General features: G+C 47.5%; 1 protein-coding gene across 1 annotated transcript; it reads left to right on the forward strand.

Moving 5' to 3' along the window:
- Window positions 1–1914: 1914 nt before the first annotated feature.
- Window positions 1915–27120, forward strand: DSTYK (dual serine/threonine and tyrosine protein kinase). Its single transcript, XM_068660262.1, has 13 exons — window positions 1915–2320; window positions 8457–8842; window positions 14507–15170; window positions 17654–17928; window positions 18346–18429; window positions 19703–19879; window positions 20157–20286; window positions 20556–20712; window positions 21439–21571; window positions 22245–22358; window positions 22821–22935; window positions 23953–24087; window positions 24968–27120. The coding sequence occupies exons 1-13, from the start codon at window positions 2062–2064 to the stop codon at window positions 25153–25155; spliced, it is 2817 nt and encodes a 938-aa protein (XP_068516363.1). The 5' UTR covers window positions 1915–2061; the 3' UTR covers window positions 25156–27120.
- The last annotated feature ends 183 nt before the right edge of the window (window positions 27121–27303 follow it).

Here is a 27303-nt window from a genome sequence, read left to right on the forward strand (position 1 = left end):
TTTAATTTGGTGGTTTTATTTTCTGGCGTTTTTTTTTCCTGTAAATTAAGAAATTTATTTTTTATTTTTTATTATTTTTTTTTTAATTTAGAATTTTTGTTTTCCGGACTTTTTTTATCATTTCTCAGCCATCAATTCATCCTTTCTAATTTAGTATTTTTATTTTCCTGCGAGTTTCCATTTATAAAATATTTATTATTATTATTATTATTATTATTATTATTATTATTATTATTATTATTATTATTATTATTATTATTATTATCTTTTGTTGGTTTATATTTTAAAATTATTTATTTAATTTCATATCTCTTTGGCAGTTTCCTATTTTCAAACCAATTCATTGTAATCTAGTATTTTTATTTTCTGGATTTTTTATTTTTAAATGAATACCCTTTATCATTTAGTATTTTTATTTTATGTTTATTATTATTATTTATTTATTTTTAATTGTGTTTTTTTATTATTATTTCATATTTTTATTTCTGGCCTGTTTAAATTTTTAAATTATCATATTTTTCATTTAACAACGTAGGGGCAATTTTTATTTTAAAGTTAACTTATTTTAATTTGGTATCTTTATTTTCTGGCATTAAATTTACTTTCTAAATTATTTTGTAATTGATTGCTTTTATTTTATGGCAGATTTTTATTTTTAAATTAATGAATGAATTCTGATTTCCTCTTTTTATTCCTTTCCCCGTCTCTCCGCACTGAACATGCCCGGGGCTGCCCTGCCCATGGTGTTTCTTTGCCCCTGCCCTGCTGCAGCTTGAAGGCAGGGGCCCAACCTGCTGCTGCCACCCATGTCCCCAAACGTGTCCCCAGCCGTGTCCCCATCCCTGTGGGCCCCGTTTGGGGTCAGCAGCGAGCAGCCCAGCCAGCTGCAGAGTTTTGGGACAGGGCAGGCTGGGTGGCAGCTCCCCGCTCTGCCACCCCACAGCTTCTCACCTGGCTCTCTACAAGAAATAAAGGCCGGGGAGCAGCACAGGAGGGGTTTTGCAAGCAAGCGGCCGTGCCAGGATCCTGTGCTGCTGTGATCCCATAAAGCCACAGATCTACGGAGCTGTGAATCTGTGCCTCTGTGATGCTCTGGCTCTCTGATTGCTTGGTTCTCTGATGCTGTGCTGCTATGGTTTTATGGTGCTACATTCCTACAGTTCCATGATTCTATGGCTCCGAGGTTCTGGGGTTTTATGGTTCTGGGGTTCTATGACACTATGGTTCTAAGACTGTCTGGTTCTCTGGTTCTGTGTTCCTGTGTTTCTCCATTCCTGTGATTCCCTTTTTCTGTGATTCCCCATTTCTGTGATTCCCCATTTCTGTGATTCTCTGTTTCTGATTCTCCAGGCCCGGGAGGAGGCCGGGGCAGCACCTCAGGGCCCTGCACCCCCCGAGAGGGCCCGGGGCTCGTGGGGCGACCGAAGTGGGGCCGTGAGGCAGGAGCTGGGGACCGAGGACCTTGAACTGCTTTATTCCATTTGGGGACAAAAACATGGGTTTTGTACTGCTTTAACTGGACAGTGGCACTGGGACAACAGGGCTGGCGCTGAGGGGAGCCCCTCACTTCACCGCGGGGCTCCGCAGCCCCCACAGCGCCTCCCCAAACCCCAGCGGGGTCAGCACCATGGGGGGGGACGCCTCCAGCGGCCCGCCATGACACGAGGGGAGGCCCCCGCAGAACTACATTTCCCACAACCCCCCGCGGCGGCGCAGCGAGCCTACAACTCCCGGCACTCCCCGCGCGGCTCACAGCCCCCTATGGACCACCGAACTACAACTCCCAGCACGCTTTGCGCGCTCGGGGTCCGCCCGCCCTCCTCCCCCCCTTTGCCCCGCGGCGCCCCGATAAAGGTTCCGCGCCGCCCGCCGCCCTCCTCGCTCAGGCGCTGCCCCGGCGGAGCAAAGCGGCGGCGGCGGGGGTCGGGGAGGCGGGGAGGGGGTGGGGGGGGGGGTGGCGGTGAGGCGGAGAAAGAAGGAGAAGGAGAAGGAGGCGGCAGCGTGGCGGGGGCCGAGCGCGGCCCGCGGTGGGGAGGGGATAGCGGGGCGGACCCGCGGGCCATGGAGGGCGACGGCGCCCCTTCATGGCGGGGGCCCGGCGGGGTGGTCCGCGAGCTCTGCCGCTCCTTCGGCCACTACAACCGGCACCTGGCGCGGCTGCAGCACAACCTGCGCGAGACCAAGAAGTTCTTCCGCGACGTCAAGTACTCCCAGGGGCACCCCTTCGCCTCCGCCGCCACCGGGGAAGGGTCCCCCCCCTCCCCGCACTCTGCTGCCACCGCCGCTGCTGCTTCTGGGGACGGCTCCGCCCGGGATGGGGGTGAGGAAGGGGCCGGGGGTGGGTTTGGGGTGGGTGAGGGGGGATGGGGGGGGGGGTTTGGGGGCGTTGGGAGGGGCTGGGGGGGCGTAGGTGGGGGTGGGGGGGGTGAGGGGGTGCGGGGGAAAAAGGGGGCTCTGAGGGGTGCGGGTGGGGTGGGGGCGAGGGGGGTCTGAGGGGGGTGGTTGGGGTGGGAGTGAGGGGTCTGGGGGGTGGGGGGAGGCTGGGAGGGTTGTGGGGGCGAGGGGGCTCTGAGGGGTGTGGTTGGGGCTGGGGGTTTGGGGTGGGGGGTGAGGGGGGTTCTGAGGGGGCTTTGGGGATGAGGGGTCTGTGGGGTGGGGGATGGCTGGGGGTGTTGTGGGGGTGTAGGTAGGGTCTGAGGGGTGCGGTTGGGTGTGGGAGCTCGGGGCCTGTTAGGTTATAGGGTAAGGGGCAAGTAGGGGGTGTCTGGTTGTGTTGTGGGGGTGTAGGTGGGCTCTGAGGGGTGCAGGTAGGTCTGGGAGCTCAGGGACTGTGGGGTTAGGGGCATCTGGGTGTGTTGTGGGGGAGCAGCGGGGCTCTGAGGGGTGCAGCCCTATGGCAGGGTGCTGTTGAGGGGCTGCAGGCAGTGCTTTGGGGTTCAGAGGGGGGCTGTGGGGTTGGAGCACGTGCAGGGAAGCGAGGTGAATTGGGGTGGAGGTGAGAGGGGCTGTGGGGGCAGGTCAGGGCCTCGGTGAGGACTGGAGGGGGCTGGATCCTGCGTGGGGGTGGTGGGAGGAAGGTGAGGTGCCCCCGACGCGGGGTGGGCAGCCGTCAGTCATCGGGGGCATTCATTCATCCTCTTGATCTTCATCTGGGGCTGTTGACAAACATTGCTGCTGCTCGCAGGCCTCCTGCCGAGCGCAGGTCCTTCCTATTCCATAAGACTGTCTTGTGAGGAGAGCTGAGCGTGACATTAAATATATATAAAGATCTTCTTTATGCGTTTCCAAATGCTTCATGAGTCATCTCTGCTGGCTACTCGTCTGTGCTTGTCTTATGCTTACAACTCTGGCTTGGAAATTGAAGTGTTGTTGAGCTCTTCTGTCAGGCTGTGTCAGAAAGGAGCGAAGTGCTGCACGTGAACTTTGGGAACAGGGGTGGAGAGCAGCCTAAAAACCTGGGCTGTTTGTTTACATCTTTCTGTGACTTCTAAGAAGCAGGAACTGGTGGGTTTCGCTTGCTTTCTATTAGTCTGGGCGCTGTGTGAATGGCAGCACCCAGCTGGAGGTGTTCTTCTGGGTCCTTCTGGGCCAGCATTGCCGGCCACGTACCAACTGCGTCCCAAAGTCTGTGTGTGGGGCTCTGTAGGTGTGGAGGCCTCGTTAATTAAATCTTCCTGACACAGATATGTGTTTCACCAAATATTCTGCCCGTTCTTCTTACCACAGGGTGCTCGAGGCTTTCTAGTTCTCAGATCCTCACCTTGACCTGGTTTGGGTTTGTACTTCAGGCGGCACGGACTGCTTTAGGCCTCGTTCATGCGAGCGCTAATAACAGTGTAGGCTCCTGGGTTGGGCTTCCAGACAGGAGAAGTTGTATAACGTTCATCATCCTTCAAAATAAAACGTAAACTGGCTTGAAAACGGCGGATTTGAGTGGCAAGATGCTCCAGGGGGGTGTGGAGCAAGGTGATAAACGTGCTCCAGGTTAGGTGGGAAGCCGAGGGGGCAATCCCGAGGGGAGCGTGGAAGGAGGGAGAGGATGAAGAGCAGGGCTTGGTGAAGTGCTTGCCTGCAGTGAGGCGCCAGCAAAATAACTGAACCAATGCGATTCTAAGTGTGTGATTCTAAGGCACAAAAAACCACAAGCCTTTGAAATTTAGGGCATTGATGCAGGCTTTGTGCCCGAATAACCACCTCTGAACGGAACTTCTTGTTTCTCGGCAGTTTTAGTTGGTGGTTTCCACTACTCCCTGAAACTCAGGGGATATTTTCTCCGTTAACAACCATTTTTCCCCTTTCCAACATGGGGAAATGAGTTTAAGAGGCCCGTTTTGTGCCGACTCCAGACTCATTTTCCTAGACTGCCCTCCAAGTGGTTTCGAAGTGAGAGGCGTTTTGATAAAACAGTTCCCAAGCCTGCTCGCAGGGCGCTGCGCAGCATGGAGGTGTGGATGCTGATGGTTTGTGAAACGAGTTGGAAACAGGAAGTGAAACGGACAGGACACTGCCTGCCTGCAGCTGAAGTGGAAAAATAAACCACGAAAGTAAACCTCGATGTCTTAGAAACAAAACAAATGCGTAGATTCTGCTTTTGAGACACCTGCGAAGCTGTTGGAGCAGCGCGGAAACGTAACTGCCCTCTGAATCAACAGAGGTCGAGCAACCTGAACACAGCCTGGGCTGCTCCCTCTGAGAACAGCCCCAGGGACCTGCGAAGCTGGGCGATGAAAGGAGCAGATGTGGCCCACCGCCCTCTGAGGAGGGTGCCAAGCAATATCTGGCAACGCTGGAGCAGCATTGATCGGGTGATTCCTCGGTGGCCTTAGCACCAGGACATTTTCCTTAGGGTAAGAGAGGGAAAATAACTTCAAGGGAGCAAAGAAAGAGAAGCACTGAACAGAATACTGCCTGCTTTGTCATGAATAGTGTGGTTTTTGTTTTTTTATAGTGACTTGTTGAAGTGCTGTGCCAACCCTGCGCCTTCAGCCTGGGCAGATCTGACTGCTGCCTTCTGAGTTTTCACCTGGTTTTCTTCTTGGTGCTGTTAGCTGACGAGCTTTCTGCAGAGTCACTATGAACCAAATCTTAATTACGGATTCAGTAACTTTTTTTCTTACTGTATATAAAGGTACTAAGGGAAAAAAACAGCAACTGTGCTTTGTGCTAGCTGTATTTTTCTTTAACCAGCACCCATGCTTTGTACGAGCTGTGTTTTTCTTTGTTCTGTGCTTGAAGCAGTTGAAACTCCTTGACCTAGGGCCCTGAGGTGTTTTTTTCTAGACGTTTCTTGCTTTACTTTGGAAAGTAATCTGAGCTGCGCCTTTTGCCCAGGTAACTGCGGCATCTCCAGAGCTCTGGGTAGTGGCTGTGGTGTTATTTTAAGGTGTGTGCTGGGAGAGAAGCCTTGGCTTGGAGGAGTTCTCGTCCTGGTGCTGCACTGAGCAAGGGTTAAGATGGGATAAAATGGGTTAAAATGGGGTGGTTCTGCCTGTGCTCCCCAAAAGGCTCATTAGGATTCCCGTTGTGCTGGCAGGTCCGGACAGGAGGTGAGCTTCGGGCCTGGGTGCTGCATGGAGGGGTGGCAGGGAGGGTTCTTGTGCAGAAACTCCTCAAATAAAGACGGTGGAGAAACGAGATGGCAACAGTCAGCTTTCCTTAAAAAGGGGGTGAGCGAAGCACATCCTCGGTGTCCTGCAGGTTGGGCAGCTCCAACCTCAGCTTGTTTTGCCGAGACTTGGGCCGAATTCTGGGGCGAGCCTTGGTGAGAGACTTCCTTGTTCTCGCACAGGCTGCCTTTCATCCGACGGGCTTTAATCGGATGCACGCGCTTGAGGACTCCCCTGCAGCCAGTCGTTTGAAGTGTTTATCACATGTCTCCCAATGGTACGATGCACGGGTGCAGCGCAGCACCAAGGGAAGGCTTTGATAAAGCCCTGCTCCGGACAGGAGGTGCTGGGGCAGACGGGAACCTCGCCGCGTCTCCTGGAGAGGCGAGTGGTGAATCTGCTCTTTGTTCGCTCTGTGCCGCTGGGCTGGGGGGCTGTGCTCTCCCCCAGCTTGTCCTCAGCTCCTCGCTGAAAGCGACTGCAGGCAGCTCGTCCCGTGGGGGCCATCGCAGGGAGGTGGTGTGCGAGGAAGGTGTCTGAAAGAGGTGGTGTTCGTACCTCCCTCCTGTGCCTCGGTGACTTCGGCTGAGCTGCTGGACTCCAAGCACCTTGTGTTGGCGTTTATACGCAAGTACAGAACAAGCAGAGGGTGAAATCTGCTTGTTCCTTGTTAAAAGCCCCCATAAAGGGGACTTCGTGGCCTGTACAGCTCCTTCCAGAACTCCTTTTTTGTGCTCGATACCTGAAGGGCGAGCTTGGCTTCCAGCACGGTTCCAACAGATGTCACTGGATCAAAGAGATCTCGCAGATGAAGGTCTAAATGTACCCTGGTTGGGTTTTTGCTGCTTTCTTTGTGCACTGCCGGGCAGATCCTGCCCCTCAGCCACTTGCCGTGGCCTCTGCTGTGGCCGCATGGGTTGAAAGGCTTGTCTGAAGGCAGCTCCAAGACGCGATGCCTCCCGGAACCTTTTGCAGAGGTTTCTTGGTGTGCCAGGGGGACACGAGTCCCCAGGCAGGGCTCAGGGGGTCTCCAGGTTTACGGGGTCAGGTTGTGGGGCTGAGGTGCAGGGGCTGTGCCTGTGTGGGATGGGGTTCCTACAGCAGGCCTCCCTCCAGACCTCGGGCTGGGAGGAGAGGCAAATCGTGGGGTAAGATCCTGAAGAAGCCTGAAATTGGCTTTAAGCCAATTTCGAGCAGCTCCAAGGGGTGCTGCTCCTGGTTTGAATTATTTTAGCTAAAATAAAGGAGCATTGCCCAAAGGAGTGCCTGCTGCCTGCCCTTCGCTTAGCAGCAGTGCGAGTGTGCTGGTGGATCAGGACCTTGTTTTCCTGGGCCTGGAGATGCTGAAATGATTTTGGGTGCCAGAAAGTGACTCACGAAAGGAATTCTAATAACCATGGTGAAACGGGACCTTTTCCTCCAAAATCCCTGCTGGTGCTGCTCGGCGCCGTTCTCGCTGCTTTGCCTGGTGCCTGGCAGGCAGCTCCCAGGCTTGGCGGCCGCTTTAGGATTTGGTGTTTCGTTCCCGGGTGCCATCTGCCTTCGGGTCTGGAAGCGCGGGCTCTGCGGTGGAACACTGGCTGGTTTGTACTCAGGAACTGTGCTGAAGGGCAGCAGATGGGGGAATTTGTTTCTATCCTTTTATTTTTATTTTTTATTTTTTTTATACCAGAATTATTCTGTTGCTGTGTGTAAGGTAACACAAAGCTGCTTAGGCTTCAGCTGAGATGCCTGAGCGTGGGAAAAGCTGTATTTAGCACTCCTAAAAGAACCCAGAAGCTAAATTCAATGCCGAGAGTGTTTTCTTCAGCCTTACTCTAGAAAGGCAAACGCAGGGAGCTGCAGCATCGTGGACTAAATTGAAACTGGGTGAGGAGAGTGACTGCGGGGAGTTTTGGCTCCCCTGCAGCAGACAGATGAGATGCTCAGTAGTTCCCTTCTGCAGATCAAATGTTTGTGAAGCTGATAATATCTGGCTGATGGAGCTGATTTAGATCAGCTCTATAGATTGTGTCCTCTGGGATGGGAAGGAGAGAGGTTGGCAGCGCAGCCAGGGGGAGGAAGCTGCTGCTTCGTGTGTTATGGACCGCGCCGAGAGCCTGCTGGCTGCTGGCAGAGCATCTTCCCTTGGGCTCAGCGCTGCCAGGCTGGTGAAAGGCACAACAGCTTCTTTTGGTGCCGTGGCTGTGTTTCCATCGTGGGGGAGCGCTGGCAGAAGCTGTCAGTTCTGTCATTTGCAGGAGTGCCTCTTCCTGAGGCTGGAAGGGAGGTGCTGCTGCTGTCACGCCGGCGTTCTCAGCCTTTGGTCAAAGAGTTTGTTGAGGATGCTCTTAGACGTGAAGTGTGTACCCCTCGTGAGTGTGGCTGGGGCTGTTCCCAATTCATAGCTGGTGCATTTATTCCTGCTGTAAAAAAAAACCTGGGGAGAGGTCACTGTAGGGCCCCTCCAGGCTTCCTTGAGCTCTGGAGCAAGGTGAAACGCTGTTGCACCCCCCGGGTGAAATCAGCCCTTTGGATGCAGCCGGGACAGTTGTTTCCTCTTGGCTTGTAGGGCCTAGGGTTAATCTTCCACTCCTCTGCTTAAGAGAGCTCTGTGTAAACACTTTCTAGTGAAATAACCGGGGGGGGAGCTGTAACAAACGGGCCTGACTTGGTGCGAACCAGGCGGCTGCGGACGGCCGTGGCGATGCAGTGAAAGCACTTAAACTGCTGACGTGAGCTCCAGGGTGCTTAGGCAAATTCTTGGTGCTGTGAGGCAGCGATGTCTGTGCTGTAGCATCCAGCTGGCTTAGAGATAGGAGAATTATTGTTCAGCCAACCTGTTCTCACGCAGTCTGTCCTCAATTTCAGGGCAGAACTTCATTTCCTTCCCTCGCCACGAGGAAGAGCACCTCCAGCGGACCGTGAGCTGGCACCCTTGCCTTCTGATCCTGGGCCAGAACTGTAACGCCAAGTGCCAGCTACTCAACATCCTGCTGGGGGAGAAGCTGCTCCCCACCACCAAGATCAGCAGCGAGGAGAACTGTAAGAGGCGCCGGATCCGTTTCACGCATGGGACACAAACGCGGCTCAGTCTGGCTCTCCCTGAGCAGTACGAACTGGTCCATATGATGGCAGCCCACCGGGGGCAGTGGGACACGATACCAGAGGAGGACTTAGAAATTGGTGGGGACAGCGAGGATCCTGCTCACCGGATAGCAGAGCTGGAGGTCATGCTGCCGTACTCGCTCCTAAAGGTAACTGGGTGTCTGTGCACCACTGCGGTAATGAATTCGTTAAGGTGTCACAAAATTATGTCCCTAATAAAGCTCGTGGTGTCAGCTCTCAAGCACAGGAATGTTCCTACTTAGCTAAAACTGAAAGCCTGGTGTCTTTTTAATCTCCATCCTATAGGGCTTGTAAGGATAAAGCTGCTTAATTCCAACTTCTGATGGAATGAGCTGACTTCATGAGAGCGGCTCTGACGCTGCTGTGATGTCAGTCGAGGGTGAAGGCGTTAGGAAGGAGGTGGGAGCCTGTTCTCAGGGCTGTGTGTGTGATCTTGCTGGTACGTTGCTTTGTCAGCCACCTTTCGCTTACTTGTGACCCACACTCCTGTTCTGGAAGCATTGTCATTTGGTGCTTAGCAAATATCTTCAAAGATGAGTGTTGAATTTCATTGTTTTTTATAGCCATGATAAGCTTTCTTTGCATTTCGGATCTTACACTGAGGTCTTGTTGCAGTGTAACACAACCCAGAGCATTGTACTCTGGCAATCAAACATCCACAGTAACTTATTCTTACCAGTAAGTTGTTTATGTGCAAGGAATCCGATCTGTGTTCACACAAGTAAGAGTATGAACTCTATAGCTGAAGAGTGAAATGTCAAGGTAACATTATTTTGGGCATCTGAATTGGGACGTGATTGTAATTAGGCACAAAATTGAGACTTGGTCTGTCTTCACCAGCTTGTAAAGCTTTACGGACCCAGACTGCAGCCGAAGTTAAGCCTACCCTAATGGCAGCAGCCAAGTCAATGCTACGTTGTAGGGTGTTTGTGGCTTTCCGTATCCACTGAAAGAACAGAAATGCCGTGTTTACAGACTGTACCCAGCATCCACCACCTTCCTGAAGAGCACCAGATCTGGTGCAGCAATGTAAATGCCTGCTCTGGATCTGCGTGTAAAATCCTGCCCTGCTATTGCGTCAGGGTATTACCTTCACATTAATTTCATTGAGATGGCTTCATATGGGTCAGTGTGACCACAGTGCTGTTCACAGCCCTCCTTACATCTATATTTCTCATGAGCGACAAAGATCTCTCTGTCTGGCCCTGGTTATATTTAGGACATTTAGATGAAAACATCTACTCAGATTAATTTGAAAAGGGTTGGTGAAATAACAAGCTCTTCCACTAAAAGGAGAGGGAGGGTGAATCACAGCTAGCCTCAGATTGAGTCAAAGGATTCCTTACATAAATTTTAGGGACTGAAAAGGAATAACAAAGCTATATTTTTAACGGTTTTAGGAGGGTTTAGGCATTTTAGCAGCTCATCGGGCTAGGGATAGCTTCTTGTTAAGTTACTGGAGTCTGGTGTCCTGCTGAGAGCCGTGTCTCTTTCACCCTTCTGGCTAATGTGTGTTTTCTAGCTCTGCCTAGCATGCACCAAGACAACAAAGTTAAAAATACCAGCTAGTCATGGACACGGCTTCTGTAATTAATGGAACATATATCTGGAACAGTCACGGATGAGGTTTGTTGGATATGATCCAAAACTCTGTCTGCAAAACTACTCCGAGGGAGCTTCTGCTTTTTATTAACTTGTGCAACAAAGCTGGTAGCCTAATAACAGTTGCATGCTTGACAATAGCATGATGGTCAGTGCAGATCTCAAGGATTTAGCTTTGCCCAGAAACCAGATAGCTTGGAGGAGCTCAGCACCCTTTTGGGCAGAGAGGGAGGGAAAGAAATCTGAATTTTACCCCACCTGACACCTAGAATCCCTGGTTTGTGTTTTGTTTTTTCTTCCCAATAGCAGAGTGCTTACAATATAGTACTGCTCCGTGGTAACTTTATGTTCTAGGCGTTGGGAGGGCAAGGAGACCTGGCAGTCTTGCTGGTCTTTAAATGTTTCCAGGTCCTTCCCTGTGGGCAGTGTGAGATGAGGATGCTGTTTGTGTACTGCCTTTGATTTTTGACATTTGAAATCGCATTCATTCTGCGTGATGGCAACACTTATCTGCAGTGGGATACCATTCAAGGGCCCTCAGTGGCTGTAGGATCTGGGGAATGCTCTGCAGCCCTTCAGGCCTAAACATCTCTTCCCAAAAGCCTTTAATTGCCCGGGCCGGCTTGGCCACCTGGGCTGCAAGCTGTGGTTGTGTGCAGACACTCGGTGCTGACTCATGCTTCGTGGGGCAGGCACTTGCTTGCTAAATCTAAACTCCTTAGCCACTGCTCCAGTGGGGAAAGGTTGACAGGACTGAAATATGTATGGATTCGATCACAAAAGTATGGAATGTGATGGGGTTCAACGTAAAAAGCAGTACGCGAGTGTAGCACCCTGCGTTTGGTCTGATAAACCCTTGATGCCTGGGCTGGGACCATGCTTGTTTTGTGCTGCTGGAGGATGTCTTAATCACAACTTGGTTTGCAGAAAAAGGTGAGGAGGAGGGAGCCAAAAAATCCTTTGCTTGGGTTGTCTGCTGGGAGAACACTAGCTTGTGCTATGTGAATTTAGTCATTTTTTTTTTTTTTTTTTTGTTTTGTTTTGTTTTTTTTTTTTTGGTAAATGATCAGGGAAGAAAAACACAGGCAAAGCTGCTCTGTTCCTTGGGGATCGCTGTGTGCAGGAATGCATCTAAGTCATGGGGAATAATCCCTCAAGCCAGACAGATTATTAGATTTGCAGTGGAAGTAAACAAGTCGGTTCTTTCCCTAAATCTTATCAGTTGTGCCTAGATGCCCAAACAGACTTCTGCGAGGCAGTGCTTTTCCTCTGGATGGTGCAGCTGAATCAGAGCAGGGTAGCTGAGCTGAAAGCTTCCTTTTTCATGCCCTCGTTTTGCTGTGCGCTTCGTTCTACTTTGAGCCTTGGACTCACAGTTTTAGCCAGGGCTTTTAGGGAAAGAAGAAAATTCAGCTGCTCTGGCAGAGCTGGAAAATGCGTGAAGAAATGCAAGCTGGCTATGTGAGCTGCAACAGAAAATGAAGCTGGAGTTTATTGTTGTGTTTCTGAAGGTGCTGTAGCAATGATTCAGGTTGTATTAATTAGTAGTTGTTACCAGCAGCAAGAAATGTGGTTACATACCTATGGAGTTATTTTTAAGTACATCCTGCTTAAAATCTCCTCCTGGAGAGTATTTTTGACACGTTGGCTGTGGCAGTGATATAGAAACTTCCAAATCACTTCTGTTCTGCCTGAGATGCTCTTCCCTCCACGTAGCACTGGTGTGCTTTGGGGTATGCTGAGATGCTCCTGCTGGGTACCAGCATCCAGTACCTGGGGTTGTCCCTCCTCTGTCCATTTACACGGGAATAACCGAGGGCAGAAGATACTGAAAACACCAGCAGCATGAGATTTCTTCCTTCTTTGTGAGATCTGTGCTCTGCTTCTGGTTTCGCTGGTGTAGCGGTGTCTTCCAGGGGAGGATTTTGTGGTCAGAAAAAAGAACATTGCTTCTCAGGCTGAGCAGTGCTTGGGCTGGCCCTTCCAGCAAAGGTAAACCAATTTCCTGATGAAATGGGGGTCAGTCACTGCACAAAACCAAAACACAAGCTTTGTAGGTCTGTGAAGGGCAGCAGTATCTGCTGGAGACCAGAGGTATCGCTCAGCTTACCTGTGGTTCTCTAGGTTACTTACCTGGCTTCTGACCAAAACCCCCAGGGAAACAGAACAAGTCGGCAAGATCTCAATAAATGAAATAAAATCAGCTGGGGGAGGGGCTTAAAAATTTCTAAATATATGCTAATATATACCCGTAGATTCTCAGGTTAAAAGGCAGGCTGTGAGATCAGCTCTCGATGGAACAGAAGCAGAGCACCTGGCTGCAGTGATCCACAGCTGGTCCTTGCAAGGCAGGGTCTGTGAACTGCCTTGGAATAAAACTGAGCTGAGCCTTCAATCATAACCTGGTAGGCGTTTGGGTAGAAATGTGACTCAATTGGGTTTGCTTCTCAGCACCTCAGTTAACTAAACACTGATTAAACTGCCCAAAGCTGAGTGAAACAGGACAGGCTCCTGTTGGGATGTAGCAAACAATTCCTCACTTCCAAACGAGTTTACAAGAACTTAGCTGCTGACTTAACCTTAAAAAATGGCACACCGCAGTGGTCCTGGGGTGCTTCAGTGGGACTCAGCTCGTCGTGTTGGAGCTCGAGACCTGCTTCCTTCTGGATTTTAACTTTTGGGTTGGGGATGTGGGAGGCAGCGGTCATCCTGGCCTCGCAAGTCCACTTCGTGCTTGAAATGGAAGAGCTGTGACTTTGCGTACCTGGTGCTCAGATTTCTAGGTAGAAAGCTCTGGTATTTAGAGAAAAGAGGACCTTTTAGTTAAAGAAGCTGTGACTGAGGTTACTTCACAGCAATCCCATGCGTACAGCGATGTCAGAGGTGTTGAAGCGTGTTCGCAGTGCGTGACCTTGTGAGAACCAGCTGGGGAATTTCAGGAATCCTCTGATTCACAGGTAGTCCCCGCACAGACCCCATCCCCAGCAGCTGCACCGGTGTCAGAACTTCTGCAGGACATCGACAGAAAAATAAAGGCAGGGGAAGAAGAGCTGCTAGCATTCCTTGGAAAAGCCAGGAGAGGCCTCTATGGCAACAGAAGGACCAGTTGCTCTGCACTCTGTTCTCTGTTGGTTTTCTCCCTGTCTCCTAGAGACAGCGCTGGCTTCCTCCTTTGTTTACAGGCGCTGGCGTTGAGTCACCGGCCCGGGGAGCATTGCAGGCTGCACAGCCCCTGCTGCAGCTCGGTCCCGTGGCATTAATGACTTCCTGCTATCCGGGGCAGCAGCTCGTACTTGTGGTCAAGGCATTTAAGTAGCTCTAGGGAGAAATGATCGAAGAAGGCTTAATTATAGCCCCTCGTTGGGAGCTGGGGACTTCGGTTTGTCTTCAGTTCAAAGCCTTCAACACTTGCTTTCGTTATTTTAGTGAAGTGATGCATGAAATGCCAACGCTGTTCTCACATACCCAGGGGTGATTACCATCTCCTTGCTTGTAAGAGAGAGGAGCGGTCTTAAAAGTGCGCTTTTTGAGTAGGATCGCTAAGAATTAGTGTCAGGAGGAAAGCAAAACGCTGGGTAGTAAGAGAATAAATGAATAAAATCGTCGGCTTTGGCTGGATTTGCAGAATGTCACAGCTCAGCTTGTCATAACCATGTGTTCCTCCTCCCAGTCCTTTGGCTGGGATCTCTTTGGAAGAGGTTGGTGGTGGCAGTGGTGGGTGGTGTAGTGCTGTCTGCTACGCTGAAAACTGACAGCACGAACATCTCAACAAGCTGCAGATCAGGTAAACATCAATGGGAGGTTAAGAGTATTTATTCGGAGAGGTTGTTGCAAAATGGGGCAGGCATAAACCAAGGAACAACAGCAATTCTCTGACAGCACCTCCCTGGGAAACCTTTTTTGAGTTTTATTCTGAACTAGGCCAAACTTTAAGGGTGCTTGGTGCAAAATAAGAGTTTTGGAGTCAGTGGGCACTGATTAACTCCTGGCTGCATCTCTGCCCCTGGGCTGTCATCAGCCTTACAGGAAGGCTGTGTGCTAAGGCATGCTGCTGTGTGTGTGATCCCATAACTGTCCTAAAGGGTGTGAGCGTATTTTGCGCTTTGAGAATGAATTGCAGTGCATTCTTGCCTCTGTTAGTGTTAAAAAGGATCTGTACCAAACTGTTTTTTTACCTTCTTGCTTGTTAGGAAGTGGACGTTGTGGTAGCACCGTGTCGCGGATTGCAGTCTGCTGAAGCCACCCTGGGAGAGTACATGAACCAGGTCTTGCTCGTGGTCATCTTTGCCATCAGTGAGGCTGAGCTTTCGTCTTCCGACGAGAACGAACTGCGCGAGATCAAAGAGAAGTTCTCGTTGCCCATTTTCTTCTTCAAGGTGCCGGAGTCAGGGGTGGAGCTGATCTCTCCCAGAAAAACTGACAGCGAAAAGTCCTCCCTCTACTGCCAGCTGATGGACCTGGAGTACCTGAGCACCAACCACTGCAGCTGCGGGGCGCCCAGTCCTGACGCCGATGCCCAAAGCATGTTGGTGGAGCAGTTCGAGAAGCTCCGTCTCCTCAGCACTTTTTCCAGGCAGGTGCTTCAGAAGCATCTCGTGGAAGCAGCCACCAGCTTGAACGAGGTGCACTGCCGCTGCCTCAACATCTTCATCAATCAGGCCTTCGACATGCAGCGGGACCTGCAAATCACCCCCAAGAGGCTGGAGTACACCCGCAAGAAGGAGAACGAGCTCTATGAGTCTCTGATGAACATTGCCAACCGCAAACAAGAGGAGATGAAGGACATGATCATAGAGACTCTCAGTAATATGAAAGAGGAGCTCTTGGAAGATGCTGCTAATATGGAATTCAAAGGTAACTACTGGCAGGAGGGTGACTGGAACAAATTGGTTTGGGGCTTTAAAGGAGAGCCATGGGTGATGGTTGCAGTCTGCTAAGGGATGGTTGAGCGGTTGTCCAGACAGGTGGCTCTGCAAGCCAGCACAGAACTGACACACAAAGGGATTAGTTCTGCAGGGCCTACTGGCTAGAAAGCACTGTCCTTAAATTTGAGGTCTCAAAATATGAGGTCTTGGTTTCTTATAAATCAGATGGATTTTCCCCCTTCTAGCTCGCTGCATGGTTTTGGGTAGGGTATTGTGCTTCTCTGTTTTAATTCCCTGTTCTTCAGAAGAAGAAAATAAGTCTTTACTTCAGCAAGTGTGCTGGGACTTGGGAATAAACCTGTCCTAAGGAAAAAAAGTTTAGCTCTAGCAGAGAAGACTTGGCTTGTGCTTTTTGCTCGATTTTCTTTGGGAGAGATTTGCATTAGACTTCTGAGTATAGAACCTGCTAAGATGAAACCCTTTTGGGTAGGTAAAAGTTTTTGTTTTTTTTTTTAAAAAGAAAGTGTGCTCCTGAAGCATGTACATGCCATTTGATGTGTGGTTCTGGGAAATGTGGGGGTTCTCACTGCATCGTATAGTACTGGTATTTCTAGGAACACAAAAGCTGGAAGGATTTGTGAGGGTGTTAGGTGTGAAGGGTGACATGCCATCTAAATCCTGGCTGCAGGAATGCGTGGCTTGTCACAAACACCAAAGTGACGGTTTGGAGGTTGGTGCTCTACAGCTCTCCTGCTTGCTAAGCGCAGGTTTGCTCTAACAATTGTTTCTCTTCAAAGGAAACGTGCTTCTCTGGGCTGTAGGGAAAGACTTCTCTACTTAAAATCAAAATAGAACTGTAGCCTATTGACTTAGAATATATTTTATTCTCTGTGGTGTGAGAGGTCAAAATTGTAGATAATTTTGTCTTGCCCTATTTTCCCTGAATTTCAAACTGTAATGCTATGTCCTGGGAGGGAGAGGTGAGAGAAATGGTGAATTATGATTAATCCTGCAGGTTAGCATCTGGATCTTCTTGCTTCTGCAGGTGGGAAATCGATGAGATCTTCCCGGTTTCTTGAAATGTTTGTTTTTTTGTAGTGCCCTTGGAAAATGTGTTCCTCATAAAGAGCTGCTTTCAATCCTAACACCAATTTGTGTGCTAGGAGAAACAAACAAACAAAAAAAACTAGCACGTGTTAAGGGTACAGTCAGTGTGTGTCAATTCTACCTGTTTAGGGCTGCTATTACTCCATTATCACAGGGGTAATAATCATTCCTGGTATTTTGTCTGTCTCACTAGAAGAGACACTCACCTATACAGAGCTGGGGCACTGCTGTGCCTGAGTTCAGGTTTCTGTATTTACAGAACGTTTAGGGACAGCACAGGCCAAAACACCTGCGTACATATTTGTTTATATACACCAATGAAACAAGAAAAATCACTTCCTGAGAGCCAACAAGATGCTACGCTCCATTTGGAGTAATATCCTCAAAGGAGGAAGGTGTTATTTTGAGGAGCTAATGCCATCTGCCGATCGCTGCATTTGTTTGAAGGCGGCTAGAACTGTTGTTGGTCAAAATCCAAAGATCTGCAGCTCCTCGTAGTAATCTGGTTCTGTTCAGACTGGTTGCAAGGCACAGTCAGTGATTTGCTCTGTTTGTTTAAAAATCCCAAGTGATAATCAACTTTCTCAAGGTTCCAGGAAAAAAAGAAATCGGGTAACCAGCTTGGCTGGTGTCTCTCTCTTCATAACATCTGACATCCAGCAGTGCTTATGGATTGTGGTGTGGCTTGGAAGAATTTCCTGACCTGTTATTTTTTTAGATAGAAAACTGGCATTGTGCTTCTGTAACTGCCCTCTAATTTCCGAGGTGAGGGTTGCCGTGTCCTCACTGTACCACTGTGAGGGTGGAGTGGCTGCAGAATGCTCTGATGGAGCCCGTCAGGCGCTGCAGCATCCTGCAGATTCAAACCCCAAGGAACGGGAGCAAACATCACAATACTTTCTTTTCATCGTGGTCAGATGTGATTTTTAGCTTCCTTGAAAATGGAGTAACCATAAGTGCATTCTTGAAGTTACTCTGATGCTTTTGTGTGTTCTGGCACAGCAGAGTGAACTGAAGGAAGATCTGTAGGATTGGTTTGGGGGCCACGTGTAAAACTGGCGCTGTGGCAGTAGACAGGCAGACTGACAAACTTCAATCCTCTGCAAACAGCTGCTCTGTGGGTTCTTCTGTTGCTCATAGGCTTCTTTGTATGAGCTAAATGTTGCTTGCTTCAGGTTATATCTGAGTTTAAAGCAAACAATGAGCCTCTGAAGGACCAAAATAGCAAAAAAGCCTTTGGAGCAGCTCTCTGGAGTGGTGCTGTGCTGCTCTTCTGCAAAGCGTTCGCAGCAGCTTTCAGTAGCCAGTGTTGTAATGGCAATGTGCTGAGTACAAAAGATTCCTCTTTTCTTTTCTTCTGTGCAGATATCATAATTCCTGAGAATGGGGAACCTGTTAGTTCCAAGGACATAAAGTGTTGTATTAAGCAAATTCAGGAACTGATTATTTCTCGATTAAACCAAGCAGTTGCCAACAAGTTGATTAGTTCAGTGGACTATCTCCGAGAGAGCTTTGTAGGGACTCTGGAGAGATGTCTGAAGAGCCTGGAGGAGTCTTGGGAGGTTTCGGTGCATCCTGCAAGGAATTTGGAGAAGTCGAAGGATGTTTCTGTACATATCACAAGCAATTATCTCAAACAGGTACGGTGGCTCAGATGGCTATCTGGAATGCCAGAGTAGTCTTTTTTTTTTTTTTTTAATCCTGATATAGCAAGGGTGGGTGGAAATGCAGATGCTGAGTGACATTAGAGAAACACAGCTTTATGGTGTGTGTGGGGGGGGACTGGTGTCATTAAGGGAGGTGCTAAAACTTGGGAATGGTTTTATTCTTAAATTTTCACTTGCAGGCCTAGCACTTACCCTTCCTAAATCGGTGTAAAGTGAACAAATCACAGCCTAGAAACACCTGTGAGCTTAATAAAAATAAATGAATTGAACTAAGTGAATCGTGGAGTGCTCTGTATAGCATATTTTCTATTTTTTTGGAGGGTGTAGCAAGTATTATAGTGCGTGTAGCTCACAAAATTCCCATACTTTCATCTTTCCCCTGCTTTCCAGATTCTGAATGCTGCCTATCACGTTGAAGTCACATTCCACTCTGGCTCAACAGTAACCAGGATGCTGTGGGAACAGATCAAACAGGTATGCACATGTGATTGCTTCTAGTAGGTGTCAGCTTAGTGAATTTCTTGGTGCAAAAAATATTTGAATGCTCATGTGTTCCCTCTAAACCTAAGCTTTAGGCACATGCATTGCAAAGCTGTTGCTTTCTTGCTTTGCACTAAGGCTGTGTGCATAGTTTTATTCCTGGGAATGCTAATATTTAATTTAAAGCAAATACCCCTTTAATGTTTCTTCCTTCTGTTCTGAAACAGCAAAGGAATGAAGAAGAGTATTTTGAGACTTTTTGCTGTTTATATTTCAGATAATTGCTTGGGTTTGAGGGTTTCTTGCATTTTTCATTTGTTTTGTAATGCTTCTCGATTCAGTTCAATTCACTCTTCTCCCTCCAGATCGGACCAGACTTCTCAGGTCTTTGCTTTAAATTTGTCTGTTTAAATACCCATCTTTCTGAAGTTATTGCTCTAAGAGCTGTTGATGACCTACATGGCCTTCCCCCTCCTGAGTTTTCTGTATGGATGGCTGAGAGGAATGTGGGTTTTCTCCCAAATAGGTGCAGCGTGGACTGAGTAGTAACAAACCTTCAGATTCCTTCATTGGCACAGGGAAGGATCCAGACTGGGTGTGAAGCAGCTGGATTTTTGTGGCTTCTAATATAGGGCGGAGAAGGGCACCTTAATCACCCAGCAATTTAAGGGAAGTGATGCATACCAGCACCTAGGACTTCCACACCACTGTGTCCATCCACAGAGCTGCGTCACTGCAGCTTCCTCCATTTGAGGAACATCTTTCTTCCCAAGGCTCTGGCTTTCTGCATGTGCTTACAAGCTGAAAGCAGCCTGTTCTGCTGTGAGCTTTGAAGCAGTTCAGAACTGTCTTCCTTAAGATCCCTTTGTTCAGGGGCATTTATTCCATTATGGCTCCAGGTGTTTCTGTAGCCTGATCAAGTCCCCCCTTGCTGGGACTGATCCAGCCCTTGCCCTGTACCACAACTGAGGCTGTCCAGGTGGTGGCTGTGTAACTCCATGCCCTCTTGGTCAGATTTGAAAGGGTGACTGGCTTGTAAGAATGGTCAGAGGAGATATTTAGAAAGATCAGATCTCTTATTTATTGTATGTATGAGCGCAATGATACTCTGATCAACATCTCTAAATCAGTCACTGCAAGGTAACTATCTAACCTAATTCTGTGTGCAAATGCTGGTATTGTTACAGGGTGGCTAAGGAATTTGGGTAAACTGACTGGCCTTTTGCTTTCCTGGAGTACTGCCTTAATTGTTTCCTTTTTTTACTAGATAATCCAGCGGATTACGTGGGTCAGCCCCCCTGCCATCACCAGTGACTGGAAGAGGAAAGTTGCCCAGGACGCTATCGAGAGCCTCAGCGCATCCAAGTTAGCCAAGAGCATTTGCAGCCAGTTTCGAACCAGGCTAAACAGTTCCCACGAGGCTTTTGCAGCTTCCCTGCGACAGGTGAGTGAGGGGCTGTTAAGATGGAAATCTTGTTTTGCACATTGATGCTCTTAGAGGATTTTTAATAGCTGAAAGAGCAGTTTGTGCAGTTAACACTGCTGTTCTCTCGGTAGCAGTGCTAGAGTTGATGCAAGTGCCCTAATACAAGATCCTATTTCTAAACAAGGGATGTTTTAAGTAGGATCCTCTACTCAGTTGTGCAAGGACGCTCAGCCTTCTTATACCACTAGGGTTTTGGACCAGGCAGGATGACAGCTGTGTGTGATACCTCTTACAGCTAGAAGATGGCCATTCTGGCAGGCTGGAGAAAACAGAAGACCTGTGGCTGAAGGTGCGGAAGGATCACGCTCCTCGGCTAGCACGACTCTCTCTGGAGAGCAGATCCCTCCAGGATGTGCTGTTACACGGTGAGCGCTGTGCTTGATGTTCTCAGTGTTCCCTTCTACGCCCTCCTAGTTCTGAAGCAGTCAGTGGGTGTAAACGGGTGGGAGGGATGTTTTGCTTTGCACTAAACCACTTCAGCGAGCCTCCATCTGACACATAGCGAGTACCTTGAGCTGTGCAGCTGCTAGCCTGTGAAAAGCTCCAGGCTGCCAGCCTGCCTGTGTACCTCTCGTAGAACACGAAGGAATAAACACATTTTAATTTCTGATTACGTGGCTGTTGTGCCTTCCAGGCAAACCAAAGCTGGGCCGTGAGCTGGGCCGAGGACAGTACGGCGTGGTCTATCTGTGTGACAGCTGGGGAGGGCATTTCCCTTGTGCACTGAAATCTGTTGTTCCTCCAGATGAGAAGCACTGGAATGACCTTGCACTTGAGTTTCACTATATGAGGTGCGTGTTGTAAGTGCTTTTCTCATTCCATATGGATGTCCTTAAATTCACTGCTGCAAACGAACATTATTTGCGTAGGCAGAGCCTTGCTTGCTGTATTTCTACTTCGCACTCAGTGAATTGACCTCGTGAAATGCCAAGCCGCAGTTTCTAGCAGAGGCAAGACAGTTTGCTGGTGTCAGTGCAAAATGTAACAGGCACAGAACGGTGGGCAGGCAAGCTCTTTCCTGTCCTAATCTGATTCTCTGGTATCTATACTGTTCCAATGCGTGCTGGTTTTCAGATTAAATTAGAATTAGTGGAGTTTGATAGCAAACAGTTCTTTCTCCCTGGATTTCTGGTGTTCTTTTTCCAATCTTTGTATTCTCTAAGGTCACAAAATAAAATGATGGGTCTGCACTACAGAAACTGACTTAGTCTTCAGTTAAATTGCTGCAGGCGGGAGCTGCAGTAGAGGCAGCTGAAATAATAGTGTTTCTTTGGTACTGCAAGCTTTAATAGGCTTTCTTGAATCTGATTAGATCAGATGGTACTATACTGTTACGGTCATCGGAGCTGTGGGTGCTGTGATTACACACGTGGCACGGGGATAGCATTGGTCTAGGTGGATCTTCCTCTTGTTGTACTGAAGTTGCAGCTACTGGGTGCTTTTCCTTTAGAAGATGAGGCTTGGGGCTGGAGAGAAGGAGATAAAAACACCACCTTTCTGTGCTGAACTTGTTACAGGTCTCTACAGTCACACGAGCGGCTCGTACATCTCCATGGTTCTGTGATAGATTATGGCTATGGAGGAGGTTCCAGCATCGCCGTCCTACTGATAATGGAGCGGCTGCACAGAGACCTCTATACAGGACTGAAGGTAACAGCAGTCTGTGTGTGTGTGCATTTTAATATATGCATTTAAAAAAAAAAAAGCCTAAATATCTGTTTATCTGTGAAACTGGCTGTGTTGAAGTGAGGAAGTGTGGTTCTGTCTGCCATGTCCCTCTTCTGAAGGCGAAAATTCTGTATGCTAAATGCAGGGTTATGGATTTTTTATTATACAGATATTTATATATTTTTTTTTCTGGGGTGTTCTGGGGCTGTACACAGCATCAGAACTAGACTTCATTGGTGCAGTGGTATATATTCCTTGGTCTCAGTCCGTGTGCTGGAACATCTTGTATTGCTGCAATGTCAGAAGTCATGTGGCTTTGCTCTTGGCCTTCCTGTCTGCCTGTTCCTTGGGCTTTCACTAAGCTCTTCTGTCTGTTTCCTGAAGGTTTGTAAACTCCTCAAGTGTGCTGTGGCTACAGCAGCATGCTTATTGTTGTTAAAAAGGTAATAAGCAAGACCACCACCTCTCAATCTGGTAAAACCAGTGCATTGGGAAAATAGGAGTAGCTCCCCTTGCTTCTGTTGCCTGATGATTTTTTTTTTTTTTTGGAGGATGGTCTTGCAAGAGTTAAGAGTTGGATTTTGATGTTTTCTTGATAAGAGTAAGCAAAAGTGACTTCCACTTGCAGAAATTAAGTCTGTGTTTATTTTTCCAGGCTGGGCTAGAATTAGAAACACGATTACAGATTGCCTTGGATGTGGTTGAAGGAATCCGTTATCTTCACAGTCAGGGACTTGTGCACCGGGATATCAAACTTAAAAATGTCTTGGTAAGGAAAACTTTTGATCTGACTAATCCAGAAGTCTTATGAGGCCCTTTAAGTGGGAGGGAGGAGCGTGCTATAAATGAAGTAATAGCATTATTCATGTATCACGAATTGAAAGATTTTATCGTTAGCAGCAACTAGTCTAGCTCAATTTCAGTCAGCCTAGGGGAAAAGGAACAGTAGAGTCTCTTCTTGAAGGCAGAGAGCTTGAGCTACAAGTAAGGCTTCTGGTTCCCAGCCTTATTAAGCCCAGACCACACCCTCTGTAGAAGACAAGTGAAGACATGTTTTGTTGCTGAGCTTAGCTAGGAAAGTGTCAACGAGCAGCCGAGCAGTCGGAGAATCTTACTTGAGAACAAATGCTCAACCCTTCAGACAGACATAGCTTAAAACTGTAATGTTAAAAAGCAGTAATACTGCTGGAAAGTGTGATTATCAGTTGCCTTTGTATGAATTCTTCTACAGCTTGACAAAAAGAATCGAGCCAAAATCACTGACTTGGGGTTCTGCAAACCAGAAGCTATGATGTCTGGCAGTATTGTAGGCACACCTATTCACATGGCTCCTGAACTTTTTACAGGTATGCGTGTGGATTTAATCCACTACTGTCTTACTTTGGCTTGTATTTTGCAGGCCATTACTTTAAACGAAGACACTAACTTGCTTATGAAGGGAAAAATTATTTAAAAATGGGTCAGAAGACTGCTTACAATGCATAATATGTATTCTGTTTTTTAAGTCTTAAATCTTTGCTTACTTGAAAGAGGAGAGACCTGATGGATTCAGAAGCTTTGCTGAAGTGATAAAAACTCTTACAGTTGGAAAATTAGTAGTTATTAGGTGGAAATATTTGGCTTTCACAGGTTAATAGCTCAGAAAGGATCCTCTGGTTTTTGTATAGCTGCTGAGTAAAGGGTTTCTGAGCTGTTGTGAACACGTAACATATGTTCACATTCACTGTGTTGTGCTTCTGGCAGGCACTTGCTCTAAAATTGAAAGTTTCCTATGCAAGCATCCTGCAGTAGCACTTTAAGTGCTTTAAGGTCCACGTCAGGTTCAACAGAGTCCTTCTGGCCTGAGATGGTTTCCTTGCTTTGACAAAATTGCAACCAAACTGAAGCAATCCTATTTGTATTAACCTAGAAAACATTATTCAAGTGGTTCTCAGCACTAACAATGAAATACTTGTGACTAGCGGCCTAGATCTTGATCTTACAAAGACGTGAGTATGGGCTCAGCCCTTACGCACTTACTGTGCTCAATCTTTTCTTATTCAGTGGGTGACCTTGCTATAAACCAGTACCTGCCAAACTTCTGGATTGAGAGGCTGCTGTTAGGTCTACGAGCCTCAGTTGGGGAGCTGCTGGTACACGTTAAGTGTACAAATTCTCTGAGAAGGGAAGGTCTTCATTTCATCCCTCCGCTTTTAGCAGTAACTCCTATTATGCTGCTAGGCTTCATACAAGTCCTACCTTCTGGCAATGAAGTTGTGGTTTTAATATGAGGATGTGGAACACTGAAGTAGTTTTGCTCGGTTTCCAGTGATGAAGATATTTTTTTTTTTGCCCTGCTGATCAGATATATTTATTTGTCCCAGGAAAATACGATAACTCAGTGGATGTTTATGCATTTGGCATTCTGTTTTGGTACATTTGTTCGGGACATGTGAAGTTACCAGAAGCTTTTGAGAGATGTGCAAGCAAAGATCACCTTTGGAACAACGTTAGAAGAGGTATAAATGGCTTATGTTGAACTCTGTTGGGTGACACAGTGCTTGTGTAAAACTTGAGGGGAGGTGAGGAAATAAATTTTTATCCTCTTGTTAACTGAAAGGTAAAAATATAAGTTGTATTCTTTCATTGACTATCTAAAAATTGAAATTTATTTATATCTTGGAAACGTTCTACTGAAAACCTAGCTGAAATCAGCAGGGATGTGAGGAGCAGGCTTTCTGTTAACTACCTCCTCGCCATAGTGTCACAGGAGCTGTGCTAACACCACCTAAACTAACCCCTGCACAGCAGTACAATGCTTGTGATGTAAACTGGATCCCAGAATCAGCCAACCATGGCCTGATCCCCTCAAGAATGCTTAATCCCTCGCAGCTCCTGGAGGCTGTGGTGATCTGTACATTCAAGTGCTTAATGTGCAGCTTCCAGGAAGCTGGCAGTGGTGGGCTGCATGTTGAGTAAAAGGCTGATGGTTGTTCCCCAAAATATAAACTTACTTTCACATCAGGCCGCTGTAGGGTTAGCTGGGTACTGTGTTTTGAGGTAGCTTAATCCTTCATGCTGCAAGGTGATGTCAGAATGCTTTACTGCTTCGTGTCCTTAGTTGCTGTCTGTATAATCTCTCCCCTTCTCATGTGAGAAAGATTAACTCAGATGAGTGAATCTTGTGCTTGGTCAGAAGGCCACGTACACTGCACTCATTGCTTGTTCCCATGATGAACTTGCTCCCAAAAGTACTATTTTATTTATTTAGCTGGGGAGAGTACTCATTTTGTTTCCAAATAGTGAAGAGGAGCTTCTCAACCTGCACCAAAGAAATGAACATCATCAGACAGTTTTCTGTGCTGGTTGATGGTAACTGGGTGCCTCTCCCTTTTGCAGGAGTTCGCCCAGAGCGCCTTCCCGTGTTCGATGAAGAGTGCTGGCAGCTGATGGAAGCCTGTTGGGATGGAGATTCCTCCCAGCGCCCTCTCTTGGGGATTGTTCAACCTATGCTGCAGGGGATCATGGACAGGCTCTGCAAGTCAAGCTCTGAGCACCCAAATAAAGGGTTGGATGACTCTACTTGAAAAGGAAGCACAGAAGAATTCTTGATTATGGGAGAATTCTGAACCCCTAACTCTGCAGATGGCTTCTTCAGATGCAGCTTTTTGTGGCTAACATGAGTGGGACAGGTAATAGCAACCAAAAGGTTGCTTGTAGAGGTGTGACTCTGGGCATGTTTCATCTTGAACAGAGGCCAGAGAAATCTCCCTGGGACACCCTAATGATGCTAGTTACCCCGCTGCAGCTTTTATTACGGAGTGGCACAAGTAAAATAGAAAATCCACTCCCTTGAACTGAAAGGGGTTTTTGCCTATCCCACACAAACACCAGTCAAAGAAAAGCATCTTGTGTGTTTGGGTAGCATCTGTGTTGCTCCGAGCTGATCATGACAGTCTTTACTCAGTAAAGTAAAAGCTCTCTTCCCATTAACTGACGGCCCTAGGTGGCCTTCAGTCAACATGGAACTATCCAAATCACTTAGATTGGCACCAATTACAGTGCAGTCAGAGTGGAAAAAAAAAAAGAGGCTTTAGGCTTGAAGGTGTTTAGAAGCTAAGAGTGTCTATCTGTATTAGCTTCTTGCAACACTCCAAATGTTTACATTGACAGGAGCAAAGCTTCCATGTTTTACCTAAGGGGGATTATGTACTGTTCCACTGCAGTTAAAATACCCCAAGTTATAAGCTATTTATCTCTTATGTACCCTCCACCCCTGAGTTCTGTAAACAAGCTCTTTTCTGGTAGTTTTGCTTCATAACCGTTATTTAAATATCTGAAGAAACCTGACCTTTCTTTTTTACAGTCTTCTGGTAAAATGGAAGACTGCTCAGAGATTACATATTGTAATAGAGAAACATAAAGTCATTACATCTAATGACTGTCCATGGGGGAAATGCCAATTCATTTTAATTAAATTCGGGCTTTGAATTCGTTGTGAAGGCAGTAACAGTTTTAAATTGTGCTAGCTATGACAGATGTATTTTTAAAATAAGGTTTCTTCAGCTTTTTTAAATTCACGTGCTTGGTGAGAGCATAGTCGAGGGAAAACAGGTCATTCATTCTTCAGTAGCTGTGTATTGTGGCCATGTCCATTCATCCGATTGCTTCACTCTGGGATCTCTAATTTGGCTGTATTGAAAAGAATAAAAAATGGGGGGAGGGAAATCCTTGCAAGGAAGGTATGGGTTGGGATGATCCTGGTGCCCTTCCGAAGAGGGCTTCTCTTGAAAATATCCTTGCCCCTTGTCTTTTGCATTTCTAGGGCAACATTCCTGTGGGGTGGAGGCTGAAATAGAAACTGCACCTTGTTTACTACGTGAGGAAATAGTGAGTTGGCAAGTTCTCCCTAAGCTTACTGTTCTTCCCAGCTGCAGGGGATAGTCACCAGTGGCTTTGTTTCCCAGGAAAGCTAACATGCTGCATCCAGAATAGTGTAGGCATGTGGAATTCCTGCACCCTGTTGCTGGAATTTATTGTCTAGTACACAGCAAAAATACAACTGATAATCTGCCTGTTAAACAGCTTGAGCAAAGGAAAGGGATACATAACCCTGCAGTATTAGTTTAGTTTAAATCTTCCCTTCTTTGTGCAATAAACAGAATTAATGCTTTTTTTTTTATATATATAAACATTTTTTACTTACCTGCATGTGTGGGCATTTTTCTGGTCTGGGATGGCATTACCAGGGCGGTTCTGTACAGCTACAGCTTCTCCAGCTGCCCCAGCCCAAGGTGCAGCGACCAAGAACCACATGCGCAGAAGAACGAATACTTTTCCGAAGTAGAATTGTGAGGCATTTCACTGCCTTGGTGCACGTCCATGCCACCAATGACACTAATAGTATTAACTCTTTTACTGTGTGTGGTGGTTAGTAACCTTACCTACAACTAGGAGAGTCGACGTCAGTCTCTTGCGGTTAATAGAGATAGCTTATGTAAATAATAAATGTATGAATAAAATTTAAACCTCTGTATATGCAATTCCAGAAACGTCTTGTATAGCTTTTCCTATGTACTGTCTCCAGGCACTTATCTGATGCATTTTTTTTTTGTGTTTGTAGTTACGTTGATGTCTTGTTTCCATTTGGTTTGTCTTCTTGCATGTCCAGCATCACCAACCAGCAGGTTTTTTCAGAGTTCGCACTGCTGCTCCTCTGCACTTTTTTTTTTTCC

Source organism: Anas acuta, chromosome 24, assembly GCF_963932015.1.
Source record: "Anas acuta chromosome 24, bAnaAcu1.1, whole genome shotgun sequence".
Classification (NCBI taxonomy): Eukaryota; Metazoa; Chordata; class Aves; order Anseriformes; family Anatidae; genus Anas; species Anas acuta.

Coding starts and splice junctions, on each gene's coding strand:
- DSTYK (XM_068660262.1), top strand. CDS start 2,062: ATGGAGGGCGACGGCGCCCCTTCATGGCGGGGGCCCGGCGGGGTGGTC. Junction 2,321..8,456: donor CGGCTCCGCCCGGGATGGGG/GTGAGGAAGGGG, acceptor CCTCAATTTCAG/GGCAGAACTTCATTTCCTTC. Junction 15,171..17,653: donor TGCTAATATGGAATTCAAAG/GTAACTACTGGC, acceptor TCTTCTGTGCAG/ATATCATAATTCCTGAGAAT.